The sequence below is a fragment of the Clupea harengus genome, chromosome 13 (assembly GCF_900700415.2).
Source record: "Clupea harengus chromosome 13, Ch_v2.0.2, whole genome shotgun sequence".
Taxonomy (NCBI): domain Eukaryota; kingdom Metazoa; phylum Chordata; class Actinopteri; order Clupeiformes; family Clupeidae; genus Clupea; species Clupea harengus.
This window is the reverse complement of record NC_045164.1, coordinates 9,572,632-9,590,092: the sequence shown is the minus strand read 5'-3', so window position 1 is coordinate 9,590,092 and position 17,461 is coordinate 9,572,632. Positions and strand designations below refer to the sequence as shown.

The window sequence follows — 17,461 nt, the reverse complement described above, 5'->3', positions numbered from 1 at the left end:
ATTTGAGGATGGTACCAAAACCTTTAAAACCATACCTCAAAAAGTGTCAAATTGTTGCATAGTGTTACTTTAACAAAAAATATTGATGCACAAGTGGGATATATGATTATATTCTAGAAGACCTCAGCAATAACAACATGAGAATAAAAGGAATGTTGTAAAACTTTTTTTAATTTAAATCAAATAAAACCTAGTTTCAGAGGTGCTCAGACTTTGTGCAAAAACACATTGTAAAGATTTCAACACTAGACTTTTGAACTCTGAACCTTGTACACATATGTGTTAGCTATACATATGTGAGTTTAGCATTCAGAAAGTGTGTGTGGTTTCACTACTACATATTTATAATTTCAGAGTGATCTTTCCCTCTCTAAAACTAATGTCCCTACTCAATGCATATTGATGAGTTAGGTGTAAATACATCTGGGACACATCGGTCAAAGACAATGGCCATTACGTAATGGCCCTGGAATGTCTTTGTGGCCCTCTACCCCTTGCAGCAAAACTAAGCTCAGCGAGTTTTGTCCTAGAGAGATAAAAAGAACACCCAAAGCAAACCTAAACCCTTTACTTTTAAAATATATACAGTTCGAAAATAAAATATAAATAAGCACTTTGTAAGGAGAATAGAGCTGATCTCTTGCACATTTCAGTCTGTGAGTGAGGTTTCTGCTCCTAAGGACCCACCCATTAGCAAATGACAGCTATTCATATAAATAAGTAATGGTGATTCAGTGATCTCTATTGGGCCATGGTGTGGCAAGAAAAAATGTGGGGGTAGTGGGCCACAAAGACATTCCAGGGCCATTACGTAATGGCCATTTTCTTTGTCTGAGGTGTCCCAGGTAACTCATCAATATGCATTTGTAGGGACACACATTTTGGAGAGGCACAGGTCACTCTGCTATTATAAATATGTAGTAGTGAAACCACACACACTTTCTGAATGCTAAACTCACATATGTATAGCCAACACCTATGTTTACAAGGTTCAGAGTTCAAAAGTCGCGGTCCGAAATCTTTACAATGTTTTTTTGTACAAATTCTGAGCAGCTCTGAATGAAGGTTTTCATAAGGGTGATTTTACATTTGATTTAAATACAATTTTTATTTTACTACATTCCTTTTACTCTAATGTTGTTATTGCTGATGTCTTCTATAACATAATCATATATGCCACTTGTGCATCAATACTTTTAGTTAGGGGAAATATACAAAAACATCAAGGCATTTGAGACTTCCTAAAAAAGTCAAACAGGCCTGGGCCTCTTAAGGGTTAAGCAGGGTTCAGTTCATTTTGGGCTACCGTAGAGAACGCCCACTATGGAGGATCCAGAAAGACTAAGGAGGGTATATATGCTTGCTTGAGCCCAGCATGAAGTAGATGTACTGAACTTGAACATAGCTGAGCACTGTTATAGCTGGTGCTGTTCCATTGCAGATGGATATGATATGAAGACTCTTGTGACATGGACAATGTCTGTGGATGTGTTGATGTTTTCTAATAATAAACATTAAGAAACACAAATTCAGTGTCAAATTTAAATCATTTATTTTTATAACACAAAACCCCAGGAATAACACCCGTTATTTCGTAAATCACAGTAATAATAACAGTAAATCAATATAACATTAAACAATTAAAGGAAATAATAATCATAATCACACATTCACACAAGTATTATAGGACCAATGATTTTCCGTTTTAAAAAAATGAGTTTTCCGTTTCACATTTGGTGAATCCCGTTTTTTTCCGTTTCGGCTCATTTTGTTCACCTTGAGATGGATTGATTGCGTGGCCGGAGCGGAGTTCAACACAGACATGACATTTTCTCAATGTTTTTTTTTCTTCTTCATTTTTTTCAATGTTTCTTCATCCTTGCAATCGTTGTTGTGCTTATTTGAAATAAATACAGTCTTGCAGGACAAAATGGTGTTTCCGTTTGAACGTTGCAATTCCGTTTAAAAGGGTACATTCCGCGAATTCCGTCCGTTTTCGCGGAAAATCATTGGCCCTAGTATTAATGCCTGCTCGGCCTCATCCAGGTCCCCCTGAGTTTTGGCTATGATCGCATTCAACTGGAATTACACAGGTAAACAATAAACAATTGTCTTTCACTTGTTATTCAATATCGTAGTATAATTATATGAATAAGTCAGTATTTCTGGTGTGTCACACCTCGGATGGGCTCTTCCTTGTGGTGTTGTTCTTCGTCCGTGGTGTTTGCATTCTTCTTCCTTGCAGCGCGAGTAGCAGAAGCCCCCCTCACACCTTTTTTGCGTCGTCTTGCAGCGGCATGGTGTTCACTGTTCAGGACAACTGAATCCACTGATTTTCCAGCGTTTTATACCCGTTTGACCATAAAACCCACACGCCACAAAAACGCTATTCTCAGGCATCTACTTCAACCCACATAAATAAGCATTTAATTAATTCGCTCTATTTGATTTCATGGAACATACCCTTTAGAATTTTCCCATGCCAGACCATTTTCAAAGTTTGACTCTCTCTTCCAAAAAGGTAATCAGGTTTCAGGGAGACACCCCTAGTACCCCATTAGCTCCAATAATTCTGATATCTTTTTCTGGCATGTACTCCCTACTGTTAGCTGCTGAGTGGCATGTACTTTCTGCTGCCAATGTCATGTACTTCCTGATTGTACCGGCTTCCCGATTCATGTGTAGAATTTAACACCTTTCTGTGCTTTTATGTTGGCTGATATTGGCCACACCATACAATCAGACTGATATCGAGCAACTTACAGCTTGCAATGCGTGGTTCAAACTCCATAAAATGTTTACACGTTGTACAAATCAGGCAGGAATACTTTGTGATTCCGAGTGCGCACACAAGCATATTGGCTAGCTGGTACATATCAGGCAGCGACATCCCTCTCCCTCCAGGTCAACTCCTCCAACATCTTTATCATTTCCTCTACGTGTTCTAAATCTGCTGTTTGTCAGAGGTACTAGTAAAGCAGAATTTGGAGGCTCACAGATTTTCAGGATATAGGCCAGGGGAGAGGTGGAGATGTGGAAAAAGGAATTTAGGATGTTTTAACTAGAAAAAGTAGACCAATATACTTAAATATGCACATGCCATTTATATGTAGAGAATTACCTTATAAAAAACTCAATACCCATTCTTAGTGACACATTCAGCATACCCATGTGACAACCACTGAAAACAGCTGGTATATTTTGTTTTACCTAGCAGGTGCTCATCACAACCGGCATTACAGATACTGTGTACAGTGAGGGTGACAATGGAGAGATCATATCCTCAACTGCTTCTTTGAGGAGACAGAGATGCCTCGTGTCCAGAATAGAGATGGAAGAGAAAAGGTAAACCATAATAATGTATATATTATAGAATTATAACATTCTTTTCAGTCATCTAAAAAAAGTCTAGTTTTAAAACTACACTTTATTTTCCAAATGACCTTGGTATGTCACAAACAATATTTTGAAAAACCTTTGAAATGTCTAACTAACTAACTGTTTAACTTTAATGACTTACTGTAAAACTTTCAAATTAATGCCTAGGCATTTATTTGCTTGAATCACTTAATACGCCCAAGGTTTATTGGAAACCCGGCGATTAAAAAAAGACACTGGTATATATTATATATTCAATTTAATTTAATTTATATAGCGCCAAAACAATACAATTGTCTCAAGGTGTGTCACAGAGCCCAGTGCCTGGACCCCCTTACAGCAAGCACAATGGCGCCAGGGGCAAGAAAAACTCCCTATTAATCAGGAAGGACCCTTAAGCAGAGCTACGGCACATAAGGGGGGACGCCTCTGCTTGAAGTCAGCTGGGAAAAGATGGGGGGGGGGGGGGGGGGGGGTTGTGTGGCAGAAAGGGAGGGTAAACAACAAGTGGTAGATGTACACAGCATACACAGGGTAGATGTATAAATGCTAGCATAGAGTATGGGGTACAATAAGTGTTTCGAATGCAGAGTGGGGACACTACTCCTACACACTGGAAATATTCAATTATTCCATCAAGTCCGAATGAAAGCAGCATTTTTAAAGAAGATAACTGAACGGCATATTTAGGATCAAAACAAATCATACATGAGAGAACTGAAAGGTGCAAGAGCTGTCTGCTTCAAAGAAGATTAAACAAGCTTGAAACTCTATTGCGGTAAGTGTATTTCTGAGGTCTGCTGTTTTTTGCATGACTGCTACACATTCCAGTGTGTTTGCAATTCTACGCCTTAACGTGGTTAAATTTAACCTTTACTGAATTTACTTTACAGGAAGGCTTGTGGAGACTTATGCATAACACTGAAACAACACAAACAAATAGGATCCACTGACAAGGTATGCTAGGCTATTGTTTTTTGCAGGCATATCATCATGATTGTTTCATAACAGTAACTTGAATTATAAATCTAAATGAACTTCTAATCAATATTCCTTTCTTCTACCCACAACAAGGTTGTAACAACACCATAGGCTACTGAATGGTGTGTCGATGGCTTTTGCGAATGTGGATGCTGAAGGTAAAAAAGGTGAGTTATGGGTCTATCCTTATTTGTGAATAGGCCTTATTTTGTAAACCATACATTTGTTCAGTGCATGATAAATCAAATGCAATGTTTTAGGTTGCATGATAAATCAAATGTTTGTCTCAATTTCTCAAAAACTACTAGTATTATGATATTTTCCCCAGTAATTCTTAGGCTTATTTCCCATTTAATGTTTTTAGTGGTCTAATTTCTCTTTCCTCCGTGTTTTGCAGATGTATAAAACCACAGAGTGAGGAGCTGGGTCCTTATTGAAAATCCTCAATGATCAGTGTTTCCTTTATGCTCACTGAACGCTTTTGTTGTATTATATTATATGTTGTGTAATTGTGTTTTGTAGTGCTGTCAGTTTAACGCGTTATTAACGGCGTTAACGCAAACCCATTTTAATGCCGTAAAAAATGTTATCGCGAGATTAACGCGAATTTTTTTTTTTTTTTAGATTTACATTCTTTTTGGCCTCGCAAACTGTGTAGCAGGCTAACGTTACGGTTTGAGTGAATGGTGAGCGCGATACGGCGAAATGGATGATAAAAAGCTTCTGAATGGAAAGTTTACTTTTAAAAGTTGTGTTGTGCAAAAGAAGCGAGCTTCACTGTTGTCTCAAAATGTCAACAGGCAGCTGGCTGAAAGCAAAGAAGTAGTAGGCTTACCTTTTATTGGTAATCTAACTGTTACGGTTCAATGTTTCTGAAATAAGAGGCCTGACTGCTATGTTCCCAGCAAACTTGAAAAAAAGAAAATATTAAGCCATGGTTTAACTGCACTATAGGCTGAGTTCTTGTTTACCTGAAATGTGCACTTTATAATTTTATTTTGTACCGCCCTGTTTGGCAATATTGGTTTTCAATAAAATAAAAAATTTGCATAAAGCAAGCCAATCAACTTTTCCATGTTGATAAGGGCATTAAAATAAAAATAAAATGATGGAAAAAATAAATAAACGAAGGGACATTTAGAATAGATCAAAATTTGCGATTAATCGCGATTAAATATTTTAATCGTTTGACAGCACTAGTATTTTGATGTATATTTCTCATTTATATGTCTAATATATTTAACTGTATTCTATTAATTTCTAATAAAAACATTTGTGTAATTAATTTCTGTTTGTCAATCAATATAACCTACCTAAGACACAACGCCAACAGCAATAATAACTACTTACTAACCGAGAGTGAGGTCATGCCGGGAAATATCAAACTGAGGCTTTAACGTATTGACCGAGCGATAGCGAGGTTGAAACGCCAAAGCCGAAGGGTGTTATTTCCCAGCATGACCGAACAGTCAAGGTTAGTAAGTTGTTTATTATATGGCATTTTTCGCTCCTTAAATTTTCTAAATGAAAATAAATGGTAATTGTTAATAGAAAACATGTCGTTTTGTTCAGCTCTCAAGTCACACAATGTGTTTCAGGTGTTGCGTAGCAACCAATTACTTGATAACTTCAAGTTACAATGATCAATAGAAAACAGACAACACGGCTCAGCTAAAATGGCTTTAATTTACAGTTAAGTAACAACACAAGTGATTCAAACGGCTTCTAGTCTTCATCATCACTTTCAATAACACATTTTCGCTTCTTCTGTGTCTGCAACAAACTCCTGCGCATGTTTTACCAGTCTGTTGTTGCCAGTGTCCTTTTTTATGCTGTGGTGTGCTGGGGAGGCAGCATGAAGAAGAGGGATGCAGGGTGACTAGACAGGCTGGTGAGAAGGGCAGGAGCTGTTGTTGGCATGGAACTGGACTGCCTAACATCAGTGGCGGAGAAAAGGACATTGAGTAGGCTGCTGACCATCTTGGACAATGACCACCACCCACTTCACAGTACTATTAACGGACAGAGGAGCATTTTCAGTGGCAGACTCCTGTCACTGTCATGCTCATCGGACAGGCTGAGAAAGTCCTTTGTCCCCAGGGCCATCCAGCTTTTTAATGCCACACAGAAGGGGAGGGGGAGGGAGATGGACTTCTCTGCATGAGTCTTCCTCAGTCTCCCCTCCTCTTCTCAGCTCTTAATTTTTCCATCCCACTGTCCATCTTTTTATCTTTTTACTCTTTTACTGGCTATACTAGCCCATTGCACAGTCTTTACTATTTATATCACTTTGCACTATCCTCACACACACAAGCACAAGTACTCTATCTTTGCACTATCCACACAAGCACATGAACACTATCTCTCTGCACTCTTTGCACTACTTTCCTTGTGGACATCAACACTGACACAATCAATGCACACTGTAATATCTGTATAATATCTGTATACACCCCACTCCCTGTGAACATGTTTTTCCCTATGTGTATTGTTTTTCTACTGTGATTTGTGTATGTATGTTTGTGAGTTAAGTTAAGTGTATAAGCTACTGGATGACCTAAATTTCCTTCGGGATTAATAAAGTATCCATCTATCTATCTATCTATCTATCTTCTGAATTTCCTCATGGCTGTTGATTTTTTTATTTTCGTCTGGATAGTAAAACTCAGACTGATCGCTTTCGTTCGTTTTGAAAATGTCGTCAGAGGGCAATACGGATCCGTATTGACCGGTGAGGAGGGCAATACACGGCTGGCATGGCTATGCATTAGTCAATCAGAACGCTCGTACTGTCGTTGCCATATAATAATAATTATTAATATTATTAATAATAATGATAATAATAAACAACTAATCATGCCTGAGGACACATGCAGGACCAATGGGGAGGGGGTTTAGAGGAGGGGCAACACATTGTTCAATCAATCCAAGGTAAGACTTTTGACCAGTTGAAGAACACCTGGTGGCCCAAGGTATGAAATGCAAATGTTCCCTTGCAAGCACCCTCAGGGGATTATTCATCATGGCAACTAATGGCTCCTGGCAGCAAACTCTTTTCATCCAATTATCTGCGGAATATCTGGGAGTGTACAGGAGTACAGGTCCCGGAATCCCGGATACATCTCTTTTCACGCAGTGGTAGTTATGCATGATGCATCAAATGGTGAACTCCAAACTACACAGAATTATTTGCGCACTGAGCATAATGCCATCTGCATGTTAAATTGTATCTATGTTACAACGCCACCATCTGGAAACAGGAAAATATTGCTTCCAATGTCTTAAACTCATGAAATTTGACACACACATCAGATGTGAGTGCATTGTTTGATGACAGAGTGTCACGGGTTGCTGACTGAATGTGTGAGGGCCGCTTGTGGCTATATTTATTATTATTATTATTATTATTAATAATAATGAATGTATACATTTCTTTATTCACCTGCATCACCCCCAGAGCTGCACGAGACCATGAACTGGAGCAGCGTATCAGGGGTCACATGCAAGAGATGCAAAAGACACGACAGAGGTCCAGTGGCATAGCCAGAGGGGAGGTTCAAGCCATCAGGCAGGAGGTGTGTCTTAAAATTACTCAAGAAGAAATTCCACCCTAAAAAAACTGTGAGGTGTCTTCAAACATTTACTGTAGGAATAAAGCCCTTTACACATCTTATACTATTATTCAAACATGGCTGCCTGGCTGCAGATTTAACTAGTCTGGGTCTTGTCAGGCACTTTTGGTGTGACATGCTTTGACATTTTTATATATTTAACATATTTACCTAAAAACATTGGACCTCATTCTCGAACGCTGTTAAGAACAACTTAAGAAGAATGGGCCTCATTCTCGAACGCAGTTAAGAAGAATTTAAGAAGGAATTTCTTCTGAATTGGATTTAGGAAAACATTTGGCATTAATGAAAGTTTTCTCATCTGGGATTTGTTCTGAACTTCAGAAGACTTTCCAAACTCGAAATAGCAGTTGTAACTCGGCCAGAGTTTTCTCAAATGCGATTCCTTAAAAAACCACAAGATGGCCCGTGGCTCCGTGTTAGAAGTGTTAATGAATTTTGTGAGAAATCGTTGGTGATTGCGTTCACATCAACTCTACAGACATCCTCAGATTAAAATAATTATAATAATAATAATTACGAGAATATTTGTATCATTAACAATTACGTTTCACATGTATAGTCATGATTCTACGAGGCACTGTGATGTCATAAAATAAATAAAAGGACTACACCAGAATGCTGCGCTCGTCTAGTGAGCGTCGTTTGGCACTGCCGTCTGTGCAAGTACGGCAATCCAGAATTTTCTACTGTAGTTCCACGTTGGTGGAACGAACTGCCTAGCACTACCAGAGTAGGGGTCGTCCCTCTCTACCTTTTAAGAAGCTTTTGAAGACCCAACTCTTCAGACAGCACCTCCCTTCCTAACTGGCACTTCGACTAGTGCTTAACTTGCACTTACAGCAGTTACATTCCTGCACTTCGTTTTTATTTTCTATTTCGTTTTTCTATTTCTTATGTAAAGTAGTATTTATTGTTACACTAGGTCTCTATTGCTCGTAGCTTGACTGTTCTCTCCCTTGTACGTCGCTTTGGACAAAAGCGTCTGCTAAATGACTAAATGTAAATGTGTGGGATATTTTTATGTTAAGATGAACATGGATTAGCTTATCAGTATGAGAGTCTCACATAGACCATTACACAGGCGACAATTAGCAATTAACAATTAACTGAGGGCCTCAGGATATCCGCACCAGATGGGGAAGGGGTCAGACTTTCTCAGAGGAGTCTTAGGCACACACAGGGGTCACAGAGGATGTCAGGGGGTCTCAGGAGATCCAGACACCCACATTGACACATAAGCACACACACACACAAGGGTACTCAGGGGAGTTACAGAAGAGGGAGTAGTTAATTCTGATTGGTTTTGGCAAACAGCCAGATAGGACACATCCCACAGGTTACAGGCCTTAAATTGGTATACGGAGCGTTCACACAATGAGATGATCCATGGGCATCCCCTTATTGCTGCTTATTGATTGCAATAAATACTCCAGATTTCTACATTCGGTCTCCGGTCTTCTGATTGAAAGAAAAGCTGTGGGACTCAGTCTCGCCACAACAAATGTAAATTAATTTAGCAAACATTTAATAAATGCCCATCTGTACCATACCAAAAACACAATGTCACAAACTGATGAAGCATATGGTTGACACATAATAACTGGTTTAAACCATTTGCATGTCATGACTTACAGTTACCTAGATGTTTTGTAGAGCAAAAGCATTTTCAAAATGTGCAAAACAATGGTAAATAGATGTTATGATCCACACAAGTGACTAGATGGTGTGGAGGTTGAACAGTTTTGAGAATTTGACAAAATAATGCAAATTTAAGTGACAGTTGCCAAATGCATTGTCATATTGCCTGACCAATTTGTACACTGTTGTGTCACGGCTATTTACCTCAGATAACTTTATGCACAGATCTCAAGAGACTGACAGTTGGCTAGCTAGTCGGGTCACGGCTATTTACCTCAACTCTACTCTAACTAAATAGTCATCAGACCTTGGGTCGGCACAGTCGCTAATGACAGTAGATTAGCTACAATGCACTTTGCCTATGTAACAAGAAGCAGAGGAATTAGAAAAAAATGAGAAATGTACTGTACCCTCGCGAAAAAATTTATAATTTAATCAGACTTATGAGTAACCTATTGTTAAACGTTTGCCTCACAACATCTCCGTGAATCAACCATAGCAAATGTCATCCATAAATGAATGACAGTAGGCTAGCCCCAATACACTTTGCCTATGTAACAACAGTACTAAGCATAAGATGGCACTTACCTTTACAGGAGGTCATACGTGTTAAGTTGAGGTTGAAGTTGAAGTCGATTCAATAACAGCTTGGATACGATCATCATAGGCGTGTGTGTGTGTGTGGAGGTGGCTAGCGTAAGCTAATGGTTTCGCTAGCTGGTTAGCTTGTGTAGCTTCTGTTAGCTAAACTAACTAACCAAACCATGGCAAACAAAACGATAAAAAACCTTCAATCACAGTGTGACATTGTGTTATTTGCTGCTACACAAACGTGGACCTTACTTGACCACATTAACTCAATCAGGTCCTCTTTATATTATACATTTTACATTTAGGCATACATTCAACAGCTACGCCCTTGAACTCGGCGTCTCTATGACGTACCTAGCAAGTATTCAAAGCCTAGCAGACATTTGACCCACATTATCGTCACTCCGTAGCGCATTAAAAACGTGACATTCCTGCAAAGTTATTGCATATTATGTGGACAAATGTTTCTGCATATTGGTAATATTTCCCCCCCCCCCCCTTTGACAAAATAGACGTTTTGCAAGCATTGCAAGTGGACATGTGGTTATCTTATTGCTTGAAATATAACCACACTTTTGAACACCTCTGCCTAGACGCCATGTTGGCTGTGGTCTAAACAAAACAAGGCTGTGTGTCATCGTGCATGCGCAAACGGCACTGGAATCTATAGCGGATCGTTAAAGACTTGGGCTAACAATTCCAAGTAATCAATCCACTGGAAACCGGTTTTCAACAAGAACCGGTTCTCGATTCCCATCCCTAATATTCAGCAGCTCAGCAACAGCACTCTGAGGACACCATGCCATGATCTTTGTTTAAATCAGCAACACTGTTAACACTGACGATTTTCAGATGCAAAATTCGAAATAAAGCAAGTTCTGTAAGCACAAGCACAGACCAACTCACTCAGAGTAAAGGTATTCATTGTAGGCTTCTCAAGAGACTCTTCGAAAGGCTGACTCAATAAACAAAATGCCACGTCTGAACCACAGCTGAAAAAACCTTATGTGCCGTGGTTCTGCTTAAGGTTCCTTCCTGACTAACAGTTTTTTCTTGCCCCTGCTGATATTGTGCTTGCACTAAGGGGGTCCAGGCTATGGGCTCTGTAAAGCGCCTTGAAACAATTGTATTGTTATGGCGCTATATACATAAAATTGAATTGAATACATTAAAATAGCGAAAAAGGCACAGAAGCTAAGTAATATTGTTTGTAAGTTGGCAAATAACAACCTAGCAAACGCGCCAAAATTAGAAAGACGCAACGTGAAGCTGAGAAGATTTCACACATGGCCTTGTGAACATAAATAGCCTTTCAAAGTCTACATTTTAGTCTGAACCGAGCCTATTTTACCAAATCTGACATGTAGACTCTTCAAGAGACAGAAAGGTTTTAGGACTGAAAATATGCAATTTTATGGGTATATTGGTTAAGAACAAGCGTACTGACTACAAACATGTGCAAACAAACAAGTGACAGATCTCTGAACTAACCTTGATTTGTCACTAGAATTTCACAGTTGACAGTCAATTTTCTCACCACTCGAAATGCCTTTATGTTCACTATCCACATCGCCAGATTCATTATCTTTCAAAGCAAGCCTCAAAACATCCTCTGTATTATAAGTTTTTGACAATTTTGCTCTCTTAGCGGCGGATGCCATAACTCGAGTCTGATGATTACCGCGTTGTCATGCACTATTTAGAACTCATGGCATAAAATCTAAGCCAATCATATTCCAGATTTTCCCAAACTTGGCCTATGATTGGCTAATAGTAAAATAAAGACACAAGTTTGAGCTGATTTGCATGTAATGTGACAGTCATACATTTCTACATCATCGATCATGGGTGATCGATATTCACAGGGGCCGTCGGAAAAGAGTTAAGGTTATTTAAAAGTTTCCTTTACCTAGCTAGCATAGCAACTAGGCAGCCATAGCAACCAAGTAACACTGTTTGCTGCATAACCTGAAGCAAAGTTGAATTTCTCAAAATCAGCCCACCAATAAAAGGCTGTCCTGGGTTCAGAGTGATAACAACCACTTGTGGATGATGTTAAATGGCTTCACATAGACATTAAACAATCCTGAGAGAAATAATGGGACATCAGTGGAGCAAGGGCTTACTCTAATACCAATGTAGTGAATGAAGTGGGGTCCCCCTTGCCATTCTCGATGTTAATTCAGTGGTTGCTAGGGGACGATTCAACATAAACATTTTGCTTCCATTCCCTCACAACACTAGCCTGGATACCAGACCGAACTTAGCCCCGCCCACACATTTTTTGGTTGGGAAGTTCGGTCTGGCATTACTCCATTGAGGAGAAATTATCTGCGGACAGACATTGCCGTACCAATCAAATTGTCAAGGCGGGCTTTATACGATGATGGACAGATGATCAACAGTAACGTAACCAACCACATCACAAAAAAGGCGCTTGGTTTGAATTCGTTTACAACAAACATGGCTGCCGCTGGAGAGCTGAAATGTATAGATTCGAGTCCATTAAGACATTGACAGTGCATTCATTTTGAAAGAGGAACAAAGAAACGCAATCAAGGCATTTGTCAATCGAAAAGATGTTTTTGCCTTCCTTCCTACGGGATCCGGTAAAAGTTTAATTTATCAGCTGGCCCTGGTCACATACTACATGTTCTGATTGGTTGTAGGTAACCAATTGAGCGAAGAGGCATTTTTTCTCCTGGTTCGGTTGAAACACGCCCCATAATCACAGGCCAATGGAGCGATATCAGACTCATATTCTGACTAGAATTATGTCAGGCTATCACACCATATCACTAAATACATGCTTAATAAATGCATGGTTTTCACTGGGAGTGGGAAGGAGGTAACCTGTATGTGTGTGTGTGCGTACATGTGAGGAGAGGGTGTAGCATTTTTGCTTGAAATGCCCATCCAATACAACTTGGCATACTCCATACATCCAATACTATATGGCATGGGTCGGCAACAGGCGGCCCGCCAGTTAATTTTTGGAGCCCGTCAAATTATTCCGATCGTAGCAGTTTTTTTTAAAGAGACAGTTTTTATACTACAACATTAATTCATGAAATAATACCCCGCTAATGGTTAGATTAACATTTTACTTTTATTTTGAAACCGGATATATTGCTATATCTCACTACTGACAGATTGCCTGAGGAGAAACAGTGTGTTTTACAGTTATGGCTAGTAATCCTAAACGCCCGCGTCTATTCTCACTGGATGAGACAGTATTTATGTGCACCAACGATGACGAGCCACCACGTTTGGATGACAGACCATGTTGATGTCAAATTTCAAAAACGTATTAGAAATAGTAATATTATCTAGCATCCTCCTGTTTGTTCTGGCAAGGCAACCCTCTCGTAACGTCTTCGTATGGCTGTCACAGAGAAGTGTCGGTTGGTTTATAACTAGCATCTCTGAATTGACATCGCTAGATCAATGAAGTTTAAATGGATCGTAAACCCATGACACTTTTATTGGGGGACTTTTGTAGGACGTTCAATAAGGCTAATTTTAACGTTACCTCACTCATAGAAATGACAAGTCACTTTGTTACTACAAAGCAAGCACCAGTGTCAGTCAGTGAGAGCTGTTTTTGTGCACCAATAATGACAACGTGGGTAATCGGCTGTGTTTTCTGTTTGTGAAAGTCAGAAAAAACGTCTTTTAAAATTTGTATCGTCATCTCGTTTTGTAAGACTATTTTGCCAGCTAACCTGCTAGCTAGCTACCTTGTCTGAGGTAATGTTAGTCGATAGCGAGCTATTGAGTGCACTAGCCTCATCACTCCTTAAATTGAAGAGACATAGCTAGATCATTGACATTGTACCCTTTGCAAACCACAACAACTTTGTTGCAGATGAGACACATGGGCTTTCCATTAGTGAAGCCGGGTAAGATAAAGGCAAAGTTTAATAGGCTCTGTTGTCGTTGTCAACTTTCCTCTTCAGACCTTTTGACAAAGACATCGTATGCTAATTTCTCTCTGCACGCTATTTTCCCAAACAATAAACATTGTAAGGAGGTGCGTCAACCAACTATTTCGAAATAAAAGTAGTCTAATTAGGAGGCTCAATGTTGAAAAAACTTCGTCATTGCTATTATTCACAATAGGCAAGGCTATATTGACAGGGGGATAAGACAGAGTTCGTTAAAATAATTAAATTATTCAAACAGACAACCAATGGGCTCATTCACATGGTTTATTATCATTAGTTATTTGTAGTAGACCTATCCATTCTCCATGTAGGCCTAGTTGTTGCGAGTGCACCTATCGCGGCGTCTTAATATGCAGTAACCCAGACTTTGGCCCGCCACCTAGTGGCGAGGAAAAATACTGGCCCGCGGCCCAAGTTACTTGCCGACCCCTGCTATATGGCATTTAGTTTTAGTAGGGTCAGGAACCTCAATTCCGTGACCATTCTCTGGCTAATATGTTTTGACGACTGATTTGACTTCTATACACCATTTATAAAAAATCTAGCCCCCATGTCCCTCGCAAAAATGTCGCCATTTTTCGCTAGGAGGGCCGAATCAAAAATGGCATCTTGTAAAAGTAACTTTTTTTTACCAGAGCACCTAGAATAATGTATGAATACACTTTTTGAGGTAAATTGACCATAAGGATTGTGATTCTGACATCATTTTGACATTTAAACATTATCTTGACCCCGAAATCCAAGATGGCCACCATCTGGTAGAGCAAATACGTAATTTTTGATACACAAATTAACTTTTTAACCAGAGCACCTAGAATAATGTATGAAGACACACATTTTTATAGTTTTATACACAAATCAGCCCCCGGGGTCTCCAGGAGATGGGTGATGTATGGTATTTATACATTACTTATTATGGAAGAACAAAAACTAAGAATATCAGAAATAAGTTTTATTTATTTAACTGTAACTTAAGAAAGGAACGAAAAACACTTGAAACATGCCAATAAGAAATCATTGTACCCCAATAATTTTACCTTTTGGTCATTAAAAAAAGACATAAAATTGTAAATTACAGGATGCTTTCATGTTGTTAAATGCTACACATTATTCTAACAGTGTAACTGGTGAATAATAAGGACATTGATATATAAGATTAGTCCAAATCAGAGCATTCTGCCTCACTAGAATCTAAATCACCACTATCCGATGAATCCCATCGCCTACTCTGCACATCATCATTTTTCTTTTCATCACAATAATACTCGCTCTCATCTTCCTCGCTGTCTTCAACTGGCCTTGATGCAGGTTGATGAGTTGGAAGAGCAGGTTGTGTGTAGCGGACAGGGTGACAATGACCATCCACCAACTCCCATCCATGTCCGATTGGCAAGGGGTGGTGCTTCAGGGAGGGATGGCGTACTAGATATGCCAAGTAGTTGGCACGGAGGCAGTGTTGGCATAACATATCTTCATCTGGGGGTAGACGGATGAATGATTTATTTTTCATGCTCTTCCACTTCACTGCACGTGGTGCTACTCTTGTGGTCACCATAGATGACATGTCTTGTGTATTTGAATAGCTCCTGTAACACCTCCTCCTCAAGGTCAAGGCTATCTCCGCACTGTGAGAGCTGTTGTCGTGCCACAGGGCTCTTCGCCACCTGGTCATACACTGACTTCTTACCCATGCCGACATTTTTGCGAGGGGCACGGGGGCTAATTTTTTTATAAATGGTGTATAGAAGTCAAATCAGTCGTCAAAACATATTAGCCAGAGAATGGTCACGGAATTGAGGTTCCTGACCCTACTATGATGATTGAATAATGTCAATACACTGGTTTGTTTTATAAAATGACATAAAATACTGTAATGCGGTTTATATATGGTGTGGTTTATAGTGTAGTATATATGGTTTATAGAAAATATGGAAGTCTTTGGGGTTACAGCCTACCATCATTGCTACCCTCTGAAATAGGTGGTTTGTCATAGATTGATGGGTCTAAAACAGGGGTCGGCAACCTTTTCTTTGTAAAGGGCCATTTTTTATCAGAAATGGGGTGTGGACAGCTATCTGGGGCCGCAGAAAAATAAATAAAACTTTAATGCCAGTATCAAAGTCAATTTTACTCAATTTGCTTTTAAATGTTATCAGCATGTCTAAATGTGGATTCTGCCCCATTTTTGAATATTGAGCTAGTTAAGCCATTGTAGTCTATTTAAATAGCATGTATAGGCCTAAATGCAATATTTTATGAATTTATAAAATATAGAAAACAAACAACTTTTTATTTAAGTGGATGCTATATCCAACATATCATGAAGGAGGAAAGCAAGAAAAATCAACAGGTTTTTAAAGCTGAAATTGAGTAATGCCTGTAGCTCTGCAGTTTTGTGCACATGAAATGTCAGCACATAATAAAAAGAATGTAGCAACCTAACCCTGTTTTAGAAAATAAAACATAACCATCTCTAAAATAACAACACAGGGAAACATTTCAAAAAATGTTATGTTGACTGTCCATGCAGTTCAGTGCAAAGCAGTCTTGTTTTCCTCATATTAATTCTCAGCAACCAACACTCTGGGCCTGCGTGAGCAGAAAAATAAACAATATCAGCTCAGGGTTCTTTTTCAATATCAACTGGATATAATGAGATAATAAGAGATACCTTTCTCATCCAGTTTAATGGGATTTTTGTTTCTGAATTTCATTGAGGGGCTTCTGAATATCAGGGCTGTAGGATGTTGTTTTCAGCTTCATACAAGACTGCAGGCTCTCATCAGTGAGACGGGAGCTATATTTGGACTTAATGTAGTTCATGCTTGAGAAAACCTGCTCGCACAAGTATGTCGATCCAGTAATGGAGAGGACTCCAAATTAGGGATGCACCGATACCAGTATCGGTATCGGTGCCGATACTTCGTTAAAATACTCATACTCGTTTTTGAATTGCCCACACCAAGCACCGATACCACTCATCAGTATTTCACTGCATCAAACTGGCCGGGCTATGCTGACACAAAATGTGATTTATTGTCCTACCTGTCCTACCACTCTCTGCCAGACTAGTAAGTAGCTTATTTGCAGTCTTGTGTTGCATTTGCTTGATGTTTGACTGTGTTAGGAAAGTTTGTCATAGTGTCAAAGTATTTCAGTATATAGGTTTCGCTAAATTTAGCTGCTAGCATCTTGTTAGCGATTAGCAATTCCGTTGTGCTGCCTTAACGGCGATTTGAGCTCATTTTAAGATAAATGACGACGACAGGAGTAAGGCACAGTGTAAGATCT

At 39.2% G+C, this 17,461-nt stretch overlaps 1 protein-coding gene across 7 annotated transcripts in view; it reads left to right on the top strand.

Annotated features, from left to right (window-relative positions):
- Positions 1-17,461, top strand: part of LOC116223235 (leucine-rich repeat-containing protein 27) — a 74,858-nt gene that overhangs the window by 51,623 nt on the left and 5,774 nt on the right. For 4 of the 7 annotated variants that reach the window (XM_031579251.2, XM_031579250.2, XM_031579245.2 and 1 more), the window contains 2 exons: positions 3,215-3,345; positions 7,817-7,934. In XM_031579251.2, coding sequence (XP_031435111.1) covers positions 3,215-3,345; positions 7,817-7,934 — 249 coding nt within the window. The remainder of the gene's footprint in view (positions 1-3,214; positions 3,346-7,816; positions 7,935-17,461) is intronic. The other 3 variants (XM_031579249.2, XM_031579252.1, XM_031579246.2) reach the window with 2 other exon arrangements.